This window comes from Micromys minutus (genome assembly GCF_963924665.1).
Source record: "Micromys minutus genome assembly, chromosome: 13".
In the NCBI taxonomy this organism is placed as follows: Eukaryota; Metazoa; Chordata; class Mammalia; order Rodentia; family Muridae; genus Micromys; species Micromys minutus.
In genome coordinates, this window is record NC_137982.1 from 5,726,664 (window position 1) to 5,751,867 (window position 25,204).

Below are 25,204 nucleotides of genomic sequence, written 5' to 3' on the forward strand. Positions count from 1 at the left end.
CTGCCCTTGCTGATTCGTGTGTGCTGTCTGCCGAGTGGACTGGATGCAGCTGCTGGTTTATGTTTGGTGTCAGCTGAGTGGACTGGACTGAGAACAATGAAGATTGGAATCTCCCCCAAAGAATGATTTCTAAGCAAGTCCACCTCCCTGTATCCTAATAACCTTTCTTTTCCACTACTTCTGGTGGGTGGTGGGCTAGAGGGGAGGTTGAACCTTATTAAAGTAGGTTGTGAAAAATATATGCCTACACATCTCTCCCCCATCCTGTGCTTGATAATAGTATTTATTCTGCTAACAATAACAGTGTGTGTTAAGAGACATGCGTATGCATGTGTGAGTATGCAGGCACACGTATGGAGGTCAAAGGCTGCTGAAAACTATCTTCTCAATTGCTTTCCACCTTATTTTTAAATGTTTATTTGTTTATTTTATTTTATTTGGCTTGTAGTTGTGTGCCGGAGTGTATGCGTGTGTGCCATGTGCATGCCGGAGCCTCCGGAGGTCAGAAGATCATGTTGGATTCCCTGGAATTGGAATTGCAAATAGTTATGAGCCATGTAATAGGTGCTGGGAACCAAACCCAGAGTCACAGCAAGAGGATAGTAATCTTAACCACGGAGCCATCTCTCCAGCCCCATCCACCTTAATGTTTGAGACAGGGTCTCACTGAACCTGGAGCTCATGGATTCAGCTAGTCTGAGAGCAGCAAGCTTTAGGGATCCTCCAGTTCCTACCTCCCCGGTATGGGGTTACATAGGCATTACCGTACCCAGCTTTTTATGAGGTTACCAGAGATCCGAATTCAGACCCCCATACTTGCACATCAGACACTTTACCAACTGAGCCAGCCCCCTGTGCTGGTTAGTCTGTCAACTAGAGATACGTGGGAACCTCTACTAAGAAAGGCCTCTCTCAGATTAGCCTGTGGGAGTATTTTCATACCTGATGACTGGGCGGTCCCAGCCCACTGTGGTCCTGGGTTGTATAAGAAGTCAGGCTGAGCAAGCTGTGGGAAAATAGCCTGTAAGCAGCATTCCCTGTCGGACTCTACTTCAGCTCCAGGTTCCCACCTGCCTTCTTCAGTGATAAACTGTGGCGTGCAAGTCTTAGTCAATGAAGCAAATTGCTTTTGTCATGATCTTTAGCACAGTAGCAGGAAGCAACCTAAATACCCCCAAAGAGTATCTTTCTATACCTAAGGCTTCAGATGTGTCTGATGATGTACATACACTTTGTGTCTTTGGTATCGTGTCAAAGAAACAGTTGCCTGATTCAACGACATACAGCATATGCCTGTGTTTTCTCCTGAGAGTTCTATGCCTTGCATTTAAGCCGTGGCTCTGTTCTGAGTTAGAATTTGCATATGGTGTCAGGTAAAAGCCCAGTTACATGCTTCTGTATGTGGACACCCAGTTTCCACAACACCGCATGGTTTGCATAAAGTTTTTATGAGTTGAATTGCCTTGGTCTTCTTGTCAACAATATTTTAAATAGTGAGAGTTTCTTTGCTATGCCTTTCATTCAATACCATGATCTACATGCCTTGATCGCTTTATTTTCCTCCTCTTCCTGCTCCTCCTTTTCCTCTTCCTCTTCCTCTTCTTCCTCATCCTCCTGCTCCTCCTCCTCTTGCCCTTCATTTGTGCTGGGAATTAAACCCAAGGCACACACATACTGGGTGTGTGGTTAGTTTTAACTGTTAACTCAGAATCAACTAAAAAATGGTCTCAACGAGGGGCTGCCTAGATCAAGCCAACCTTTGAGCTCATCTATATAGCACACTATTTCGATTCTGGAGATTCTGTGGGAAATCCCAGCCCCTCTGGACAGTTCTCTTGGCCCCGGACTGGACAAAAATGTCATGAACAGAACAGTAACCATGCCAGCATACATTCCTTGCTCTACTCTTGACGGTGGCCATTATGCAACCAGCTGCGTCACATTCTTGCCATCTTGACTTCCAAAGAATGATGGACTACAAGCCAAACAAACCCTTCTCCTCTAGGTTGCTTTCCAGATTCTATCACAGCAGCAGAAATGAAAGCAAGCACCCTGTCATCCGGCTGTACTACAGTTTGAACTTGGTAAATGCAAGTCCTCCAGCTATACCTTTTCAGGAGTGTGTAGTGTGTAGTTTTTCTACCCTTCCTTAAGCTCTGGGCAAACCCTGCTACCAGCCCCCTGCCAGATTCCCTTGGATCCACAGATAAACAACAACAACAACACACCAGTTAATCTTAAAATACCATTGTTAACTCAATGGTTGGGCACTCTTAATCTCCTCAGGCATAATCATATAATCATTGGCCACTCCAACTGAATACACACATGGCTGGTTGGCTTTCATTTCCTGCTGCTATTACCTCTTCCTTCCCCCCTAGTTCTCCTGATCCTCTCTAAGTGTCCTACCTCATCGCCTTTGGATCTGACTGGTCCTGAGGTGTTTTTTTTTTTTTTTTTTTTTTTTTTTTTGAGACAGGTTCTTACTGTGTAGCCCTGGCTGGCCTGGGACTCACTACATAGGCCAGACTAGCCTTGAACTCATAGACATCCACCTCTCTCTGCCGATTGAGTGCTGGCATTAAAGGTGTGCACCACCACACCCAGCTCCTGTCTGAGTTTCTGACCACAAAAGCCAGCGCTTGGTGGACAGCGAGGAGGAAGCCGTGCTGTGGGGCCTCAGGAAAGGGTTCTGAGGGCAAATAATAATGAAACTCAAAAGATGGTGGAGAGTCTGTGGAGAGGAGGGGTAAGAAGGAGGACAAGCTCAGTGCAGGCAAGGAAAAGGGAGGCTTTAACTATTGATTAGCTGTGTCTTAATCCTGTGTGCGCTACTGTGGTTATGAACACCTTGAACCCTAGGAAGCAAGTTCCACAAGTCTGATTGGCATTGATACTTTACTCTCTGCAGATTCCTTTCTATCTGATGTGCAGCAATTTATCACATGGATCTGAGCTCATTCTCAGAAACTTTAAACCTGACGGTGCCCTATTGTGCTTATTCGATTCCTTGCTTCAGAATTTGGGGCGTGAAATATTGATGTTCTGAGCTCAGAAACCTAGAAGACGAAGCACCTTGGGAGGGCTGAGGAGGCGGGTCTCGAGCTGTGTGCCAATTTTGCCTGCTGATGCAGCTTCCGCCGGAGCTGAGCAGAGCCATTCTGGCCCTGAGCAGCCATTTGTCAACTTGAAAAGGGAAATGAATTTGTCAGTCTTTGGCTTTGCCTTTGACCCCTAGAGGGCTTGGACTGATGGCTCTGGAAATTTGGCTGCTGGTGGTGGGCAGCCTTCAGTCACAGACTCAGAAGACGTTAGAGTGTAGGGAGATGGAAATAGAAACCTTTGGTGGTATCAGTCACCCTTTGCTTCTCCCTGCACATCCCTCAAATCCCGTCCCTACCTCTAGTTTACATATGTAGAGGGGTAAGTGGTCTAGTTACTTTTAAATGATCTTTAGTTACATAGTGTGTGTGTGTGTGTGTGTGTAAGTCAGAGTACAATTTGCAGATATTGGTTCTTCCTCAGCCGTGTAGGTCTGGTCAAGCTTGGCAGCAGCTGCCTTCATTTGCTGAGCTATCTCAGATGATCCCTGGCCTAGCGCTCTTTCTCTCTCCCTCCCCCCCCCTCTCTCTTTCTCTCTCTCTCTCTGTGTGTGTGTGTGTGTGTGTGTGTGCTGTTGATGTGTGAATTCCATCTTAGCTAAAAACAGTGAGCAGGGAGCAACCTTCCCTGTATCTGAACACCCTCTCCTGTTGCTAAAATGTATTGCTCACTGATACTTAATGATATGATTTGATTCTCCAGCCCAGCAGTGAGCTTGTTTGAAGAGAAGAATCCATTGGGTTAGTCTTGGTAGGATATGACTTAGCCCATTGGAGGGCTGCTTGAGCAAACAAGTCAGAGTTGCTGTGTCCCTCCAGGTTTGGGCCTAAGCCTTGGCTTGGAGGATCAGGGCCCACGTCTGGTCAAAAGGTTCTGCCTTTCACTGTCGCCGGAGTCTTACATATGTGTATGGGGTCGAGTGAAGGTGGGTGTCAGTCCCAAGCCTTGTTGTGTGGGCTTTTTATGTTTTCAGTAAGGAAGTTGTTGAAACTAGTTTAGGGTCAATTAGAGGAGTCTTGGGCCTGAGGAGGATGCTGAACTTGGGGAGTCAGCCCACGACTTGGGATGAAAAAGTCTGGGTCACCGAGGGTTTTGATCTTTGATGGGAGGGCATGTGGGAGTCCTGAGTTGGGGCTGTCTGTCATAGGCTTGATCTCTCTCTGTGTCTGAAGAAAGGGGTGGGGTCCATGCCGAGCTGCGGCGCGGAGGACTCCAGGCCCGCAGGGGGCGCTGCTCCTTGCGCCAGGCTTAGCACGGCTCCGGGTCGGCAGGGGGCGCTGTGGCGCAGGCGGCGCGGCGGGCTTCCGGCAGGTGGCGCCGTGGCCGCGGGGCCCAGGCCGGCGGGCGGGCGGCGGCGCTTCGCTGCGGCCGGCGGCTCGCGGCCCCGGAGCGGCGGCTGCGCGGGAGGTGGAGCGGCGGAGCGGCAGGCCCGGTGCGGGCTGGAGCGCGGGGCGGCGAGCGTACGAGCCGCGGCCGCGCGGAGCCCGCCATGACGGCGCGAGTGTGAGTCGCGGCGAGCACTGGTCCTGGAGAGCGGCGGGCGCGCCGGCCTCTTACCCCACAGCGGCCGGGCCCGGGCCCGATGAGCAGCGGCCTCGGCCTTCGGCGCAGCCCGGAAATGTCCGGCAAGATTGAGAAAGCAGGTGAGGCGGGCGGGCGGGCGGGCGGGCGGGCGGCGCGCCTCCTGGCCTCATGTGCTCGACCCCCCAGTCCGGGCCCCAGCCTGGCAGTGACGCCGCGAGGGCCATGTTTGAGCCGGGCCTGCCCGGCGCCGGGGGTGCTAGTGATGCTAGCGGGATTCTGGGGGAGCGAGTGGAGGTCCCCACAGCCTTGTTCCCTGGAACCTTCCACAATGGCTGGAGCCCCGGACCCTTAGAAGGCCCGGCCCCGACCGCATGCAGAAGAGCAGGCGCGCTTCAGAGGTGATCGGCAGCCCAGTTATAAAATGTGTCACTCCTAATGAGCCTCGAGTTTAACCACAAGTGTCCACTTCGGTGGCTTCAAAGGACATCAGGCTAGGGCGTGTTGGAGCGATGTTTCAGGGAACAGCCAAGTTGTTCTCCGATATTTCTGCCTTGCTCTGCAAGCAGGGCAAGTAGAGAGCCATTGGGGTTGGGAGAGAAGGTGGATGTGATCTTGATGCAAACCTCATCTCTTTGTGTGTTCCTGGAAATCTTGGGGAGTCGCCTCCCAACTCTCCTCCCCCCTACACGCTCCCCCAGCTTGCATATTCTGGGAGTTAGATACTCCCGAGAGTCAATTACTGATGTGCATATGAGGCCCAGAGCTTAATTAGCCGTCAAGCAGGGACTCCTTATACGGGAGGGCGGATTCTTGGCTGCTAGGTGAGGTAGGCAGTGGTCCAGTGCCTGTGTTGGGGGTTGTCACAGTGGGGATACCCAGTTAGCCTGGAAACTCTGTAAAGAAGGCGGATTTGTAAGAACCTGGAAAGGTGATTGGCAGCACTAATTTTTGGAAGTTGCCATTTCATAGGTGGACTTGGGGATATTTGGATGTGTATTAGCCAACAAGCAATGAATGTAACTTTTGCAGCCCTGGTTTAAACTTAGGGAAGAACGTTTTGGTACTCTTTACTGAACATCTGCTATGTGTCTTCACTCTGTGTTTGGTCTCTTGGTTGTGTTGTTTATTAGAAATACTTTAGGATTGCCTGCCAGAGTGTGGTCTCGGTTTTAAGGACCCAGAGAGGCTCAGTGAATTTGTGTAGCCCACCCAGCAAGGAGCATAGGTAGGGTTTCGACATCTGCCTCTGACCAGAAGCAGGATACAACTCTCATGGCTGGACTGTTCAGTTTTCAGAGGCTGTTTGTCTCCTTGTCCTGTTGCCCCGGGGCCTTGTCTAGTGACTATGAGTCGCTTTCCTGAATACGTGATGCTCTGGAAATATCTTTGGCCCATCTGTGCAGCACTGCTTAGGAACTCCTTATAGTGTCTCATCCGAAAGGCACTGTTGGGAAAGTTGGATAATTTATTTTAAAATAGCGTTAATGCACTGGAGAGATGGCTCAGCAGACAAGAGCACTTGTTGCTCTTGAGCACCCAGGTCTCCTCCCCCCTGCCCCCTCTTCCCCTCCCCCGCACCCATGTGGAAGCTCACAACCATCTTTACAGTTTCAGGGCATCTGATGCTGTCTTCTGACTTCCATGGGCACCAGACACACATGTGGTGGTGCACAGACAGACATACAGACAGGCAAAGCATTCTTGTATGTAAAATGAAATCAGTACATCTTAAATAGCATTAATTGAATTTTCTTCATCAGAAGAGCACGTGTTCACTCTGAAGAATTTGGAACCCCTGGAAGTGAGGGGCTGCATGTGCTGTCTGTCATCTCCCACCCTGTCTCCACACCAGGCCCTCTCGACAGAGCTCATGCCTGGGCCTCCCAGGCCCCTGTCCTCTGGGGGCTGGTTGTGGTTTCTATACTGCCAGGCCCCGTGGACATTCTGAACCCGTTGTGGAAGGTCCTGGAGGGCACTGTTTACTAGGCCAGGAAAGAAAAGGATTTTCCTTTTTTTTTTTAAATTAAATTTAATATTTTTTACATCCCTTCCTTCTGGTCACCCCTTCCCACAATCCTTCCTCCACCCCCTCTGAGCAGGTGGGGCCCCCTGGGTATCACCCTACCTGTCAAGTCTCTTAGGCTTTCTTACGGAGGAAATGGGAGGAAGGTGCGTTTGGGGAGAAGCAGCTAGAGGTGAGCGTTCTCCGGTGGCCACAGTTGGGGATCACAGATGAGATGACAGGAAGGGGCCCTCGTACAACACTGTGCTGTGGTTCACACTCCTGCCCAGGAAGATTAGGGTGTGCTTGGAATGAGGGCTTACCTTCTTGGAGTTTCTGTGGGTCCTCCTAGGTGAACTTGATGTGCGTTCCACCAGATATCTTGTTTGGTTGGGAACTGGGCCTGCAAGTAAGCATGAGCGTGACTGGGGAGACACCTTTATCCAGCCAGGTAACTAGGCCTGGTGACTGTGGAGGAGCCCACACCCAGTAACAGTTGCTGCTGTTTTCTGTGCTTCAAAGTAGCAAGACTGTTTCCAAAGTGTGCCTGTGCTCTCTCGCCCTCTGAAAACAGGCTGCTGGGTTTGCTTCTGAGGTTTGGGGCTTGGGTGGGGTCTACGGATTTTGAGTGAGCAGAAATCTTACACCCATACCCTGACCCTTCTAGTCAGTTTGCCTTCCCTGTTCGCTTTCTCTTACCTCTGGGAGGAGCCTATGGCCCATCTGTGGCGGTCATCAGAAGTCACACCACTTCATGGAGGCATAGGAAGGCAGCATTAATGTTCTTCTCCAGGTGCCCAGGGAGGATCAGGACAGTCTGGCTGAGTTGAGAGGGATCTCGATAGGCTGTCATTTAGGAGGGTCAGGAGAAAGTTGGAATGAGGGTTACTGTGCTCAGGGCTGAGGGAGTTCTCTAGGAACCCTGGGAGGTGTGTGCAGCTTTGGAGTTTTGGAGTTGCCAGGGGAGGGTAGAAGATTGGGTAGAGGCACATTGGGGCGAGTAACTGTGGTTCTTGTTTAAGCAGTATGGTGGCTCTGCTTGCCCTCGTCTCTTCCAGCAAAGACACAGTGAAGAGAGTCAATGCCCCCAGCTCTCTGGAGTTTAATGCCAGACTGGCAACAATCAGCTGACTTTAGCCCACTTGGCCATGTATGTTTCCAAGAAAGAAAAGAGCTGGTGGTCAGTACTTAAAAACAGGAAATTGCTCAAAAATCTCAGATATCTGGTTCATCCAAAGGCTGAGAACCTCTGGCAATGCAGAGCTCCCTCTCTCATGTTTGTGCCCACGTGTGGGAGCTGGGTGGGAGGTGTCTGCCTGGTGTCCCTGCCCCTTTCCCTGTTGGTCACACACTGAGGTCCCTTCCCACTTGGACTGTTGACGTTTCAGAGCCTGCCGCTCAGAGATGATTCACAGCTGTTTGCATCTGATCTGGACTTTGACTCTTGCCCCATTCCTTCATTGATTGGTACTGATGGAGCACCTGCTCTGCCGTGTGCTCTGGGGATTGGGACGTGCCATGAGGGCTGCACTGTCCTGTGTCCTGTGTGTCAGGCTGGGGGTTGGAGTCTGGGTGTTAGTGGCGACTGTAAACTCCCACTTCAGCAAATGGAGATTTCAAGGATCTTACTGCTGGGCAGGGAGTTGCCTTGTGGGGAATGACCATCACGATCTCTGCACTAGTGGAGGGAATCCCTGTAGCTCCACTCAGCCCTACCCCTGCTTGCCTCACTCCACTCTGCTCCATTCCTTCAGTAACCAGCCACCTCGTTCCTGGGACACTGGGGCCTCTGGGAATTGGGAGGTTCTGTGGTGTTGTAATCCCTGTTCTCCCTCTCTGACCCAGCTTAACCACAGTCTGCCATAAGCTTCACCATTTACCAAACTGTCTGGCCAGTGCTGGGACTAGTGATGGCCACAGGCTCCCTCAACACAGCCACTGACAGAAGAAACATGGGTCTCAAAGTCCATGTGCTGTGCTTTTCAAATGCTTATGGTACTTTTGTTACAAATAGAAAGGGGATTTTCAGTGGAACTTGTTTCTGTGTATCTTCTCAGAACAGATACTGAAAGTCAGGCCTGTGTACTTTCTTAATGGGCAGTCACGGAGTATTGACCTTTGTTAACCAATCAGCTTCTACTTCCCTTTCCCATAAGTTAGGAATCTTTGTGGTTTCAGTGTTTTCTGGTTATTGACACAAATGTTGAAGCTCCATGTTTTTTCATTGACCTGTCTATTCAACATATCTGTGAACCTCACAGGCAGACACCCTGTCATGCGGGATGGTATCTGGGTGCCCTGCGGAACATGGTCTTCCCTAGGTGGTAGGCCAGAGGTAACAGCAAAACAGGGCTGTTTGTCACAGCTGGAGGTGAGGGTAGCCAATCCTCTTGTTGCACCTGTGGATAGCAGAGGCCTGGGGTTTTGGGTAACTGCCCAAGATCGAAGTCTTAGGGAAGTAAAATGGGGAACTGACCCCTTTCTGTCTATAAGAGACACTATAGAATTCCAGTGTCATGAGGGTCACGGCAGCGTCTGCCTCAATTTTAGTTTATGTTTCTACATTTCTTTTCTGATCTTAGGGAAAAGAAATGGCCCCAAACCACCAAATTAGTTAATGTAGACTGAAGCTGACCCTGGGGCTGCTTATGATTTTTGTAATACTGACCACATTTGCAGCACTATAGGGAGGTAAGTAACATGTTTTTAAAGCAGCCACAGCAAACCCCAGTGTCTCCTGATCTCCTGTGCTGCTGTTGGCAGGCAGTTTGAATGGGATTCCTTGTAGCCAGGAGACATAGCTTGGAAAGATGACTCATGTATGAGCTTGCAGAAAAACCATTTCCCAAATTAGCCCAGATTGCAGCTTGCTCTTTGTGCAGGCTGGGTCTTACCTCAGTCCAGCCAGTGTGTTGCCTGTTGCCATAGTAAGATAAAACAGTGGAAAGAGGAGAGGCCTGGCCACAGTGTGTGCCGCACCCATGTGACCCCCACCCCCTGCCTTGTTTCTGGGACAGGTGTTCTACTGACAGTCCCCACTGCACCCCAAAGGCTGTATTATGAGTAAACACACCCACAGCCTGTGAGTTGGAAAAGTGCTGTCATCTACTGGGCCTGTCATTTGCTTGGTCATTTGAGATCATCTGAAACTTGTGTCCTTGGGTGATTCTTTCCCTTCTCAGGGCTCTCATCCATTAGCTCCTGGAGGGATCAGGACTCTGAAGTTAGTGTTTCCCTTACTGCAGGTGGCTGGGCATGTAGCTCAGTGGCAGAACATCTGTCTAGCCTGCACAAGATTTTGATCTCAGCACTAGAGTAACAAATAGTGGGGAGGCTGCCTTGAGTTCAACTCCTCTTGCCCTGTTGTGGCCCTTGAGGCTCCTCAGAGGTCCCTCCACCAACAGTGGCCACCACTTCCCGGATGGTCTCATAAGCTTCCTCCACCAAAGTTGACCTCATGATGCCTAGTGCTTCTCTTCCCTAGCAGATAGTAAATTCCGGGGAAAGACACCACACAAACACTTGAGCGAGCAGTTGTACTGTTGACTGTTTCAGAACCCAGAGCCCAGTTTCCTGTCGGCAGGTTAGCAATAAACAAAGTCTTAAATAGATCTTTAGCTTCTGGTAGGGGTATGCCTGTCAACCACTGGCTGGCTACTAGCCAGCTTAGTACACAGTAGGTACCCAGTCCGTACTTACAGAGTGAGTGATGGTTGGGCGTGGCGAGGTGGTGCAAGTGCTGGCACAGGACCATGAGTCCCCTAGCACTGCTGATCCAAGTGAGGGACACAGAGAGAAGATGGAAACATACCAGTGTCATCACTGAATGAATTTGGGATCTGCTTTCAAAGCATTGACTGTCTTTAATCCTTGCTAGGGATCAAACCAGAGCCTTCCACATGCTAGGCAAATGTTGAACCATTGAGCCACACCCCAGCCCTGACTGACCTTACATACAGTTTCCTTGGCTTTAGATAGTTACCTAGGTAGGTTGCTTCTTGGCAAGTTGGTAGGACTTGTCTGATGGGGGTGTCCAGTGGATGGGGCTGTGTTAACTGTGTCCAGTGGTCAGTTTTTGCACTTGAAAGTTGATAGCCCTGCAATTAGATTTCCCAAGTTGCTGGAGCAGGGAAGGCAGAGGCTAGAGGATGGAGAGTTCCCCGGCCAACCTGGACTACTGAGGGACACCCTGCCTCAAAGAGCCCTAAACACAAAGACAAAACACCCCACAAATTCCTGAGTCTCGTGTGGTGGCATGCCGGTATCCCTGGCTCTTGGGAGTCTTGAGTAGGAGGCTCTATTGTGCCTAGCTGTTTGAATCTGGTCTGGGCAGCACAGTGAGACCATCTCGGAAAGGAAAAGGGAGAAAAGAGGCTTGCCATACACAAGACCCTAGGTTTGGGGCTGCAGAGATGGCTCCATAGAGAGTTCTGGCTGCTTTTGCAGAGGTCCTGGGTTCAGTTCCTAGCACTCACATGAGGGCTCACATCTGAAACTCCAGTTCCAAAGGATCTAACCACCTTCCCGTCTCCTTGGGCACAGCATGCACACAGTGCACAGACAAAACACTCATATCCATAGATAAAAACAAATACATCTTTAAAAAACAAAAATAAAACGCTAAGTTCAAGCCTCCCATTGCAAGATGAAGAGCAGATTGTCAGTGTTAGGCCAGGGTGAGACAGAGCCCCACTTAGCTTGGCAACGTGCACCCCAGGCCCTCATTTTAGTTACTGCTTGCTTTGCACAGGAGCAAAGGACTCTGGGGTAGTGATCACCTTTTGCAGAGCAATCACCAGGCTGGCGTTTACCAGCAGTGGGGCCCACCAACACTGTGCAGGCTGATACCCCTAGCAAGTCCCTAGTAGGTGCCCTGCTGGCTACTTGCTAAGCTTCTTCAGTTGCCCTTAGCTCGTTCTTTAGGAGCATTTCTCAGCTGTATTTATAGGTGGCTAGAAGTGCCTGCTGTCCTGAGGGCCGGAGAAGGTAGACTTTGCCCCCCTTTTGTTTCTGTCATGGGGCCTCAGTATCTTGTGTGAGATGCAGTGGAGGGCTGGCCTGGTGGCCTAGACATCCTGGGTCTGTGGTGGTATTTCCTCCTTCAACCTCAAGTCTCCCTTGCTCCCTGCCCTTCTAGCTAGCCCACTGCACCCATTGGTCCTGAATGACTCTCTGCTTGCCCCTGCCTGCTGGAGCCACAGTCATTTCACTACAAATTAAGTTCTGGGTCAGAGCTCCACCCTACTTTGAAAGCATGCAAGTGGAGGCTGCTGGCCCAGAACTAAAGCCCATTTCAGAAGTTTACTGTATAGCTTCAAAAATATTTTATTTGTATGTGTGTGTCCCTGAACTCGTGTGTGCACCACATGCATGCATGAGCCCATGGAAATTAGAAGAGGGTGGCGGGTCCCCTGGAACTGGTTGTGAACTGCCACGTAGGTGCTGGGAACTGAAACCAGGTTCTCTGTAAGAGCAGCCAGTGCTCTTAACCACTGAACGTCCCTCCAGCGCCCACTTTATAAGTTTTAGAAATGTTTACCATTGATGAGGTATGGCACGGGTGGCTCCCAGGCTCCCAGCAGGATGGCTCAGCAGGCACAAAGGCCCTTGTCTCCAAGTCTGACATCATGAGCTCAATCCCTGGTCTCCAGTGTGGAAGGAGAGACCCACTCCTACAAGTTTCACACCTACACACGTGTTCTGGGTGTCCTAGACATACATCAGTGTCATAGGATTTTAAATGAGGCAGAGCAGGATGGTGATGTCCCAGAGTTGTGGAGGTGTGTGTGTGGCATGAGAAGGCAGGACAGCTGAAGCACTATGGGCCGCTGGCTCCACATCACCATCTCACTGACCTGAGTGGAATCAATAGCAGTATTTATTTGCTGGTTATAGATATAGTCCCATGTGGCTATCCTTCTTCAAGTGGCTGGTTGTGAACAGATAGATGGATGAATTGATGTCTGTCACCCCTCCTTTCAGTAAGTAAAAATAATAGTAGCAGCTAACAGTCGTTAGGCCCTCACGACGTGCCAGTACCAGGCTCTAGTGAAAGCATCTCACACACGTGACTTCGTCTCCACAGTGAAGGAAAGGTTCAGTACTGTTCTGCAGAGTCCTCCAAGCTACAGGCCGTTCTTGGACACCTGGAGCAGTTAAAATGCGCACACTCATACGGGAGTGGGGCAGAGGTAGAAGCCCACAGGCGCGCGCACTATTCTCCCAGGTCTCACTGGTTCTGAGCGTACCTGTCTCTAGCTCTGTGACGAAGGCAAAGATTGACTTATATGTTGCCGGTGCCCCTCTGTTCAAGAGGTGGCTGCTACAGGATTATGGATTGAAGGGCAGCAGACAGCTTGAGAAGAAACTGTCTTAAACAGGAAGGGCCTGGAGCCTGGGAGAAGTTACTCCCCAACCCACAGCCCCAGGCTGCACTCCCTCTTTCTCCCTTCCTGTTTTGTTTTTGAGATAGGGGTTTGCTGTGAATCCTACACTGGCCTTGAACCCACTGTGTAATACTGGTTGACCTCAAACTTATTGCAGTCCTCCTGCCTCAGACTTTAGAGTACTGGAATCACTGGGGCTTGCTTTACTTCTGTGCCTTGTTGAGATGGTGACCATGTAGCCTACGCTGGTCTTGGATTTACTATACAACCGAGACTCACCTCAAACACACCGAGTCATTCTGCCTTCAGTTCCAAGTACTGGGCTTGCTGATGGTGTCCCGGTGAGGCTGACAGCCAGCAAGCCCCACTCTTTCCTCTCTACTCCCCTAACCCCAAGCACCAGGTCATAGGCTTGCCCCTGTGGCCACAACTGGCCTTTTATATGGGTGCCGGAGATCTCAGGTCCTCATGCTTGAGCAGCAAATGTTCTTACCTACCTCCTCAGCTCACAGGCACATGTGGAGTCCTCTGTAGCTTCCCAAGTGTTTCGTAGGTACAGGCTGCTTTGTCACTTAGGATCTGTTGACCCTGTCTTACCTAAGGTTGTTGGGACTGCACCACATTGTTTTAGGCAAGGGAGGTGGTGAGTAGTGTTCACTTTCTCTTATGTGCCAGACCCTGCTTAGGAGTTGGATCTTCAGATGGGTGCTTGGTTGATTTTTCTTCTTACTGGAGACTAGGCAGGTGTTGGGACCACTTGACAGCTGCGGAATGGAAGGTATTGTTAGAGGAGGTAAGTGCTTTTCCTTCCCTGCCCCCTTGTATCTAGACCCTGGTTCAGGACTGGTCTGCTGAGTCACGGGGTAGCTCAGAGGCACAACTCTGACCCTTGCTTGGAAACAGCTCAGCATGGGACTTCCCTGGGGCTTTCCTGCATCTCCACAGGACACTAACTCTGACTACACATCTGCTTACAGACTTGCAAATCAGCCTGTGGGTCCTCAGCTCAGAGGTGGCTGGAACTGTAGAAAAACAGCTTGGGAGCTGAGCGGTGCTGGAGTGTGAGAAGTGGGTGTCACTGAGTGCCAGCAGTACCCTTCAGATGTCCAGGAGTCCATTAGCCTGTGTGCAGGAGGCTGGGCCTTTCGTGTGTTCCTCTGTGGTAAAGGTGGGGGGAACCTGAGCAGAAACAACATGTGAGCTATTAGGCTTCTTCACCTAGACACTGACAGTCAGAGCAAGTACTTAGAAGTGGCTGAGTGTGGCCCGAGGGCCCAGAGCTCTTCTTTGCCAGCTCTTCCAAGCAGTGGCTGTGGGGTCTCTCTCATTTCAGTGGGCCAGCCATATAGTGTGAAGAAAGTAGTCTGTGAGCCTTCTGATACTTCAGGGTTCTCGCTGAGTCTGAACACTTGAGAGGTGCTGAATGGATGTGAGCCTTATTCTTATTTGAGGCCCTTCTGCCCTAAAATAACATGTCTTTAAAAATATTGATATTTCACACTTCAGGCCTCAGAGAAAAGGCAGGTCTCAGGTTCTTGAGGTGCTTTGGAGTCTCTGCTGGGGATGAAACCCTGGACCTCACAGAAGCTGAGCATTCTACCACTGGGCCACACCCAGCCCCTCTTCCCCCAGCTTCTCTTGGGAAGGCTGACTCCCAAGGTTGGTTAGGAATGGATATAGTTAGGCCACAGGCAAAGAGTAGCTGGATCTCACTGAATTCAGTCACACATGCTGGCCATGCTGCAGGCAGGGTGAGGACTCCTGACTGCTATTCTAGTCTAGAATGAGCTTGTGTGTGGCAGGGCTCAGACCTAACACCTGACTTCCCATCCAGGACACCCCTCTACCCCCCAACTCAGGAACCATAGGCAGCCTCATCACAGTGTGCTGCTTTTGTTTTGTGATTGGTAAAATGCTGTCTATCATTCAGGTCTCTGGAATAGGTAATTTACAAATGACTTCGAGTGGTGATCCCTGCCTTGTATTTTCCTCCTAAGGTTACCTGTCACAGCTACACAGACTTAGGAATCCTGTGTCCTGCTCTGCTCTGCATCTTTCTGGGCCTCCTTGCCATGTGCAGGAGGGTGTGTAGTCCGAATGCCTCAGGCACACAGCACTGTGCTGTCTGCAGGAGATGAAATTGCTCAGCCCTGGCTCTCATCATTGGGTCTTGAAGCTGCAGGACCTCTCTCCTCATTAGCATCACCTCAGTCGTCTGTGCTTCTGCCTGGACTTGTCCAGAAGCTTAAACATGCTAGTTCTCTGAGGTCATTGCAGAACCAAAGGCCTATATCAAAAGCATGCTGTTCTGCATGGTCTGGCCTTGCCTCTCTTCATCACCCTAAACATAAGCTTGTAGGAGCTGCTGTGTTTGAGGCATAAGAACTGGAGTAGGAACCTGTACTGTACTCCCACTCTGGACTGCAGGGGCCAACCTTCTCAGCTCCCAGTTTGATGGGATGAAGACTTTCTGTGAGTAAGTCACATAGGCTGAGGTCATCACAGAGTGTGAGGGTCACTGTTACTACTAGTCTGGGAATGTCCGTGCCTGAGAATGGGCCTGGAGCTGTGGATCCTCAGTGTCTTCTCTGTGAAGGGAGGCTGTGGGTTTGTGTAGGGTCTGCTCTGCTGGAGCCTGTGTGGATGGTCATCCCCCAAGGAAACTTGATACTCACATGCTGTCTCCTGCTGTGAATCCCCCCTTCCTATGTGGTAGAGCATTTGTGAGCACTTTGGCTCTTTAGGACTTCAGGCCCCCTAGTTCAGACTGGGTTCAAGTGGCAGTCTTCATGAAGCTCTGAGGATTGTTAGCATCCTGGGACTGGTGCTTCAGCATAGCCAGGTCTGTGTGGGTGAAGGGAGCTTTCTTCTCCTGAGTGAGAATGCTCTAAACCTCACATTGCAGAGTCCTGTGTTTAACATGAGTAGATCTTTTTAAGCCTACCACAGTCAGGATGCCCAGTCATCAAGGAGAAACTCCCTGTGTGTCACTCTTTTACAGCCTTGGTGACCACAAAGCTCTCTGTCATCTGTCCCTGTGGAATGTGACCTTGTGACCAGATCTGTGATCAGATCTCTTCACTCTGCACTCTCAGCTTGCTGTGTTTATTGTGCCTTTTTTATTGCTGTGTTCTATTCCATTGTAGTATTGAGTTGTTTATCTGTTGAGAATTTGACCTTGGCAGCCATCTCCAGGTTTCTGGGGAACAGATAAAGGATGGCTTGGGACCAACAAAAGCAACTTCATCTTTAAAAGTGCTGTCCACTCTCAAAGTAACATCTTTTCAAAGAAACTTTGAAAACAGCTAATGATCTCATGAATATGCACAGAACTATTAATCACCAGGGAAACCTAATTCAAAAGGACAGTGAAAACATTCACACACCCCACCCAAGGATGGATCCTTTCAAAATCCTGGGGAGAACATCTTGTAAAAAGTAAAATCTGAATTTGGCAGGACTTGAAGACTAAGACCACAAGCAGACTCACCACACTATACAGAAAGCAGGGTCTTGAAGAGCACCTTCCCAGTCCCCTCCGCAGCCCTTCCCTGTCCCCTCCCTGCCTCTCCCCCCTCCCTCTACAGCAGAACTACATGATCACCTAGAGGTAGAGGCAACTCAGATGCTTTCCCTCTGTTGTGGAGTATTATTTAGCCTTAAAAAAGAAAAGTGTTGTCTGATGTGCTACACTGTGGATAAACCTGAGGGCATTGTGCCAAGTGCAGTAAGAAGTCAGACAAGCAAGCACCAGTGGCTTCACTCTCACAGGATCTTAACTCGGTAAAAATCAGATTGATGAAGCAGTGGTACAGGGCCTTAAGTGAGGAAGAGGTGGAGTTGGTGGTTGACGAGTTTGTTTTCAAGATGAAGATCTGGTGTGGCTGGTGGTGATGCAGCATGGGTTTGTGGCTGACTTAAACATTGCATGGCTCAGGTAGCCCCTTTAAACACATTTACCACACTTGTTTTAGTGACAGTCTACCACAGTGCTCTACTCTCACACTCACTGGTTTCAGACCTTGCTATGAACACAAAAGTGTTAGCATTTATTTACCATACATTTAGTCTTAGACATATCCGTACACAATAAATTATGTCAAAGCAGTTTTAAAACAGAAGGATGTGATGGCCACGTTGGTGCCATATGTACTGACTGTTGCTGGGCTGTATCTGGGCTGAGAGGGGAACTAGGAATAGGACCCTTGGGTACCACGGCTTCTGTGCTGGGTCTAGCCCTTGAGGAACCCGTGTGTGTGTTCAGGAAGCTTTAAGCCAGAGGAGATACTAGAGTACTGGGTAAGGTTCTCACCACGTATCTGGGCTTTCCAGCTCTGGTAGGCCCCGTCCCAGCCCGTCCTCAGTGTCAGGCTGCGAGGCAAGCTGTGTTCCTGTCCTGTGTCTATACTCTGAGGCCATAAGAGCTAAGAATGGCCAATGGAAGTCTCAGGTTCTGAATATGTAGCTGGACTTCACTCTGTGCTTGCTGTAGTCTGGCACAAGTGCTGGGTGCTGACAGCAGCTACTGGGCAGGCGACAGGCACTGTGAACCTCTGGCAGGGTTCCAAGCTATTGGCCACATTCCTAAGAAAATATGACTGGCTCATGGGAGGGGCAGAAGGAGGGGAATCTAGACAGAAGCAAGGCCAAGGCTTCCTCAGAGATTCCAGCCCTCCAGGGCCTGTTAGATGGACAGCACCTCGCAGAACTCAAATCTGAAATTACCAAAATAAAGTCTCTGGCCAATGAGTATCATTACAGGTCTCCGTGGACCTGGTCCTAGGTGATAGGCGGGGCTGTGTGTAGACATTAGCAGAGCAGAAAATGTAAAATTATTTCATAACAGTTCTCAGGAAACAAATACTTTAGCAGAGTGAATTGTCGAAAGTATGTGTCCAGGGACACACTAGAGCATGATGATGTCTTCTGCTGAGTTCCCAGGTGCCTGTTCTGTAGGAGCCATGTCAGGAGGAACTTGGATACCTACCCTGGGCTCCCTGCTGCTGGAGCCCAGGCTGGCTTTGTAACTCACGGTCCTGCTTCAATTTCTTGGTGCTGGGATCACGAGCAGGCACCACCATGCCTTATTGTCATAGCAGTGGTTCAAGAGCTGGGTTCTGACCTTTGCTTGTAAATGCTCCCGTTATGGCTTCTTTTTTTTTTTTTTTTTAAAGATTTATTTATTTATTATATATGAGTACACTGTAGCTGTTTTCAGACACACCAGAAGAGGGCATCAGATCTCATTGCAGATGGTTGTGAGCCATTATGTGGTTGCTGGGAGTTGAACTCGGGACCTCTGGAAGGACAGTCAGTGCTCTTAACCCCTGAGCCGTCTCTCCAGCCCAATGGCTTCTTAATAAGAAAACCAGTGAGGCCCCTTGCTCATGCAGACCTTCACAAATGGAGTGTTGACTGCTCCTCATTTCCTCAGGGTGACTGTTCCAGAACTCCACCCTCTCAGCATCCTGGGGCAGATAGAAAATACTGTCACAAACATGTACACACAACTTGTATTGCAGAGGGACCAGGTTCCTTTGAGATAACCAGCTCAGAAACATAGGCTTAGTTCTGGAGGGGTCTCATGAGAGTCTGCGAAATCAGACTCAGTTTTTCCCACAGACATTTGCTATTCCCAAATTGTTTTACTCCACGCTGGTAAGCATCAAAATATGGAACGGTTGAATTTGAGAACATTGACTTGTGTACAGACAACTAGAGTGCATATTCCTTATGAGAGAGGTTAAGCTTAACTTTGTGTTCTTGGAGTGGATGGAGACAAGATAGAATTTGTGTCAAATTACGTCTCTTTTTAAAAATATCTGTAACATTCTTAATAACACAATACTTTGAGTGTGCATGTGTATGTGTGCGTGTGCATATGGATACATCTATGCGTGTAGAGGTCAGAGAACAACATGAAGGTGAAGGGGTCAGTTCTCTCCTTCCATTGTGTGGGTCCTGGAGCTTGAAATCAGGCTGGCTGGATCATCAGGGCTTCAGTTTGTCACCCAATAGCAATACTGCTATCCCTCCTGGCAGCAGTGTTGGGAGGACACAAGTACGTGACTGTTGCCATTGTGCTGTCAAGGGCGGCTTCCCACTGCTGAGGCCAGACACCTAGTGCCTCTCCCCATTCCTCTCCACAGGGCTAGAGTGTGCCCTTCCCCAGCAGCATACTTGGGAACACATAGAAATGGGGACAGAATGCAGCCCTGATGGTTCGGACAACTCGTCCTGTTGGCACATGGGAGAGCTAAGTGGAAGCCCTGCCTGTCACTGAAACACACCCTGGTAATGTGGAGGAGTAGCTTGAAACATTCCCCAAAGCAATTGCAGCCTAAAGATGACTCTGAGAGAGTAAGCAGGGTGAGCAAGGCTGGCTTTCCTTAGTAGACCATGGGGAGAATGCGGCAGCTGTCTAATTAGCTCTGACAAGAAGGTGGCCGGGAGTTTAACTGCTGTGAACAAACTGATGGATCTCCCACTTAATGCATAGTGTGCCTTGGGATACTAGTTAATTAATTAGGATGATGTATTAGTCATCATGATAAACAAGACATTTAAAAACTAAGCATGTAGTTCAAACTCAAAGTTTAAATTGCATTTGAAGCCACACAGCACATCAGCCCTCTCACAGTGTGGTGGTAAACGCTGACAGGCTTCTTCCTGTCCAGATGCTCCCAGAATCCCACTTCCTCCCAGCCCTCTGCTGCAGGGTCTTCAACCTCTTGATCTCTCCAGTGTGGAATGTCCTGGGATGAGACCTCTGATCACTTCCTGGGCAATCTAGTCCTAGGGCAGTGGTTCTCAACCTGTGGGTTATAGCCTCCTCAGCAAACTTCCCTCTAAAAAATTTACAGTATGATTCATAACAGTAGAAAAGATACAGTTATAAAGTGGCAACAAAATAATTTTATGGTTGGGTCACCACAACATGAGGTACAGCACCAGGAAGGTTGAGAACACTGCTCTAAGCAGAGCCTATCCCCAAATGTTTGTTTCCAGACCCTCTTTTTCCCTGCTCCACAGCCATGTAGCAGCTGCCTGTTGAGCATCTCCATGAGTGTGGTCTTAACCTGTTTGGCTGCTATGATGAAATAACTTAAACTGGATATGTCTTATAAGCACCCCCTCTCACAGGCTCAGAGCTTGGGGGGAGTTCAAGACCAAAGCCTGGCAGATAAAGTATCCAAGGATGGCGCTTTCTTGGCTATGTCCTCACATGGAAGGGGCCATGTCGGGAGCAAGAAGGTAGATACTCATTCTTAGTATAACAAAAGTTTAGTTTATTATGCTGAGGATCACCACACAAGATTCACAGTCCAAATTTCTAACTATAGTCTTAAGCCTATCTCCCCAAGGCTGCTTATCTATGTGACATGTCTTAGCTGAAGGTCAGCTCTAGTGTCTAACAGACATCTCTTATCCAAGGGTCAGGATCCTGGGAGAGGCTCACCATCCGCAGGGCAGATGAAGGTGGTGTCTCTCCAGATGTGTAGAGCACATCTAGGGACTATGTCTGGTTGTCCTGAGTGAGTGATGGTTCTCAGGTTCTCAGCAGTAGTGGGGATCCTGACGAAGCTGTTTTCACATGTCTAAGGGGCTTTTTTTTTTTTTTTTTTTTTTACTATGTTTATCATATGCCCAGAGTCTCTATGTGACCACACATGTGGGCTCCATCCTCACCAATCGGTCATTTCCTTGTGAACCACTTATTGGGAATGCAGCTTGAGTGTGAGTTTGGGTATAGACCATACACCCTTACACAGTAAATGTGCCCAGACTTTGTGCCTTCTCTCAAGGTTCTCGTCATAGTCTAGGCTGGTCCTAAACTTGGGATTCTCCCGCCTTAGGTACTGCCAGTCCAGGGCTTATTGCATCTTGGACTTCATGGCTCAAGGGCTCAGAAGGCTCAGAGTCATCCTTGCTTCCTCTAACTATCCTGGATAACTCATGAAGCTCCAGTCTCTGCACAGCTTCCTTGTAACTGGTGACTTGGTTTCCATTCTTGCTTCAGAAATGTCCATTTATCATTCAGCTTTTAGAGGGCAGAGTGGATCCTTCTGTATGTCTGCAGCCACCTAACCATCTAACCCTGTCTTCTGCCCTTAGCTCATGCCAGAGTCAATGACTTACTCTTTTCTGCTACTCAGCCTTTGCCCATGTGGCTCCTCTGACTCTTGAAGTTGAGAGGCTCAGGGCAGGAGCCAGAGGCTAAGCTTTAGAGGTGATAGAAGAGGAGATGATAGAAATGGTATCAAGCCTCCCGGGAGCAGCATTGCCCCTCAGTGGGACAGATTATGGGACTCCTTAAGCATGCAGTTGAGAGTCAGCTCCCTAGGTGAGAAGTGAGTCTGCATTAGCATTGGGTGTGAGGGGAAGGCAGGAGGTGGTATGGGAGCCAAGCTTTAAAGACTTCTGAATATTAACATTAGAGACTTTCTCCCAGGTATTCCAGAAAGCAGTAAGGATGTGAGAAGGATTCTGTATGTGCTTAGTCCCAGTCCCCTACTCCCCCTGTTAAAAACTTGCTTCTAAGACTAGGTGTCGAGGAGCAAGCATATCTGTAATCCTAGAACTTGGGATGTGGGGGCTAGCTTGGGCTACATGAGATCCTGTCTAAAAACAAACAACCTTCCTTCCAATTCTGGGCAAAACTAAGGAATCCAGGCAGGCATTACTCTCTTTCCTGACCTCACATCTATACTCAGGTCTTGGCTACTGGACCCTGGGGAGCAGAAGCAGCTTCAGAGAGGCAGGATGTCTGTCATAGCCACAGTAGTTCCTGCATGCTCCCCATTAGTAGTCTACATTGTCAAGGGGTCCCTGAAGACCAGCCACCTCAAGGGGTCTGGGAAGCAAGGGACTGAAGATCTTTGAGACCTGTATAGCAGGTGAGCTATAACTTACAAGCCATGGTGGTGTGTGGCTCCCTCTGGGTCTACCAAGGGACAGCACAACTGCCTCATTGGAGGCCTCCTGCTATCAGGACTGAGCTCACAGTGGTGGACACATGCTCTGCAGAAACAAAGCCTGGGCCAGCTGTAGGGTCACACTCTCTGAGACTCAGCCACAGGTTCTCTGTCATCCTGGGAATTGTTTGAAGACGTGTGTCACTGAAGTGGGTGGGGGCCCATCTTGAGGTTTCAAAGTCTACACCATTCCCAGTTAGTGATCTCTCTCACTTCCTCCATGCTTCCCCACCCCCACCCGTGAGTCAGGACATCAGCTTTTAATTGCTCCAATGCCACGACGCCAGCCTGCTTGCTGCCCTGCTCTCCACTATGATGGCCATGGCTTTCTGAAACTGTGAACATCTGAGTTAAATGCTTTCTTTTATAAGTCACTTGGTCATGGTGTTTTGTTACAGCAATAGAAACATAACTAAGACACTAGGTTCCAGATAGGGCATGTTTTCCCAGTGTAGGGGAATGACAAGGCAAGTGTTCTAACCTGTCCAGTGTTCTAGGCTGTCCAGTGTTCTAGCCTGTCCAGTTCTCTAGCCTGTCACCACTCCCTCCTGTACTTTCAGTGACACACCATTATCCCTTCTGTCCATCCTTCAATTCTCATCCTGCTTCCTTCCAACTGGATCAGGCAGTGTGCTTCCCCAGCATGCCTCAGTATGGTAACCAAGTGACTGCAGTGTATGTCATCTGATGCTTACACTTCATTCTGAAGCTGGCCAGTGAGTATGCAGTGTCTCAGAAGAGAATCCTGGTGCTTCCTGTGACACACTCTACTGTAGTACCTTTGCCCCCTAAGATACTCTCCTGCTATGCCAGGGTGTCAGAGGTTGACCCAAAATTTTAACCTATGAGCTCTGCCTCATGTCCTTGACACCTGACCTCTACTCCGCTCAGCCCTTTGAGTGTGCGCAGGACCAGGCTCCCCTGCCCCCATGGAACATTCCCACCAGGCTCCATGCTTCCTTGTATTGTTGTCATTCTCTCCAGGAGGGAAATGACCAACATCAGACTTTCCTCCCCCAGACCTACATGCACAAAGCTGGGTGTCAGTCCCTGGACAACACCCAAGAGCCCTGAGTTGTTTCTTTGGCCCTTTGTGGGTACCCCACACTGGTACCTTCTCAGGACCAACCTTTCTGAGCCATTTCCAACTTAGCATCTTTGCAGTGAGCAGTGCCCTGTACAACCTACACTTAGATTTCTTCTGCATCCAGCAATTTCTGAGGGGAGTGGAGGGGAGGGCTCTCCCTAAAATGTTTCAAACTGTAGGCTACAGTGTCATATTTCTGATTTATGTTGCCTCCCACAATCAAACTATCATCCCATGCTCAGATATCTTCAAGTGCAGTTTTAGTTTAACTGTGTGGTGGAAGTCAGTTACTTAGCAGTGTAGCAGCAGGTCTGTGCTCCTAGGTCACAGATCCCTTGAGATTTATCCTTGAGAAAGTAAATCATTTTCTTCCAGTTGTCGCTGAGGCTTGTAGTTTGTAGATAATCCCAGTGAAACCCACAACAGTAGTTGTTTCTTATTGAGAATCTGCTGTGTACCAACACTTTGTAACTTCTTACTTAGCCTTTAGAGCAGTCTTCCCTAGGGTAGCTGGATGCTTGATTGTGTACACACTTGAGAAAATAAGATTTAGAAAGGCTCCCTTTCTGTCTCACAGTCCACTAGCCAGATGCACACTCAGACCTTTAGACCAGACCAGCTGCCCAGTTTCTGTCATTGTCCTTCCTCACTGGTCAGGAAGAAGTGAGCCTTTTTACTAGGCAAAGATGAAGGTTGATCGGCGTATGTTTAAGGCCTTCCTGGTAGCTATGTAGCTGCCGCCCCTGCTCTGCCTGCCACACCTGCAGTTGGAAAAGAAGCTTACCTGAGTTTGCTTGGCCTCTGCTCTTCTGTGGTTTGGGGTTTGCAGTGGTGTCGTCATTCAGTAAGTAAGTGTGATGATGACCCAAGGCCAGGCTGTCTGGTTGGGGTCAGTATGTGCTCCCAGTGCCTTCTAGTGTTTGTGGGGCACGGGAAGAGAGCCTTCCACTCTGGTGCACTGAGTTTAGTTTGCTTTGGTATTCGAGACAGGGTTTCTCTTGAACTAGCCACAGCTGGCCTGGGACTTAAGGGATCACCCTCCTTCAATCTGTCAAGTGCTGAAATCATGGACTGGAGCCACCTTGTCCAGGTGTCGTTCAGCTCTTGGTTCGTCCTGTGAGCATTTCCTGTCATATCCCTGCATGGGAATTGGCGGCCAGTCTGTGATGTTCCTGGGTACACTTTCTCAGACTTAGCAATCTAGGACGAACCCTTAAAAACAGACTCTTAAGCTTGCCTCCCTACCCCATTGGAGAGCACAGGTTTGATTCATTTGAAACTAGGGCTAGAAGAAGCCACCAAGTCCTCAAGTAACGTCTGTCTGCTAGCGCCATCAGAGGGTGTGTTGTTTGGAATTTGGGTTCATTTGTTCATAGAAACCCTGCCACCAGACAGCTCAGAAACAGCAGGTCGGAGCCTGAGCCCAGCTCTGTATACATTTTGCTGCTGCTGCTGCTGCTGTTGTTGTGTATCTATATGTGACAGAAGAGATCACACCATGGGGCAGGTGTGACAGCCAAAGGGCAACTTTGATGAGTACTCTCCTTCCACCATGGATTTCTGGGGGTCAGGCTTTTGTGTCAAGTACTTTGACCTCCTGAAGCACCTCACCAGATCCTGAGCCCAGTGCTGTACCTGACATGTTCTGTCGGACCGTGCACCAGGTGAACCTGTTACATCAGGTGTCTGTATCAGTGACTTTCTAGACCAGGAGGAGCAGTAATGATGTATCACTACCAGGGCAGAGGTCCAGCGTGGGCTCAGGGTGTTTCTGTGTGGCTAACTGTTCTAACGTGGAGAACAGGTGGGACTCTCCACTGGCCGTTCCTTCGCCATCCATCCGCATCTGTGGTCAGTGTTGCCCAGCCCACTCTATAATAGAGGCCTTCCTGCTGGGCAGCTGCACAAACTATTTGCCAAATGGTGATAAAATAAAATTTCTCTAAGTAAAAGTTGTTAAAATGCAGATTCTACCCAGGTCCTATTAGATGTGTTAGTTTTGAACATACATTAAACTGCGCATAGCCTGGAAGAAGCAAGCTGTCCTGTGTCTGTAACTGACACTTCCCCGAGAAAAGAAAGGTGTTTAGGTGTTGAATGGGCAGGAGACAGATGAAGTTCCTCCTGC

The 25,204-nt window shown here is 49.5% G+C and overlaps 1 protein-coding gene across 9 annotated transcripts in view; it reads left to right on the plus strand.

Moving 5' to 3' along the window:
* Positions 1-4,430: 4,430 nt before the first annotated feature.
* RAPGEF1 (Rap guanine nucleotide exchange factor 1) overlaps positions 4,431-25,204 on the plus strand; it is a 106,003-nt gene continuing 85,229 nt past the window's right edge. For all 9 annotated transcript variants that reach the window (XM_080927107.1, XM_080927104.1, XM_080927110.1 and 6 more), the window contains exon 1: positions 4,431-4,745. Coding sequence is in view for 7 of the 9 variants with exons in the window: in XM_080927104.1 (XP_080783230.1) it covers positions 4,685-4,745 (61 nt within the window). In the remaining 2 variants the exon portion in view is untranslated. The remainder of the gene's footprint in view (positions 4,746-25,204) is intronic.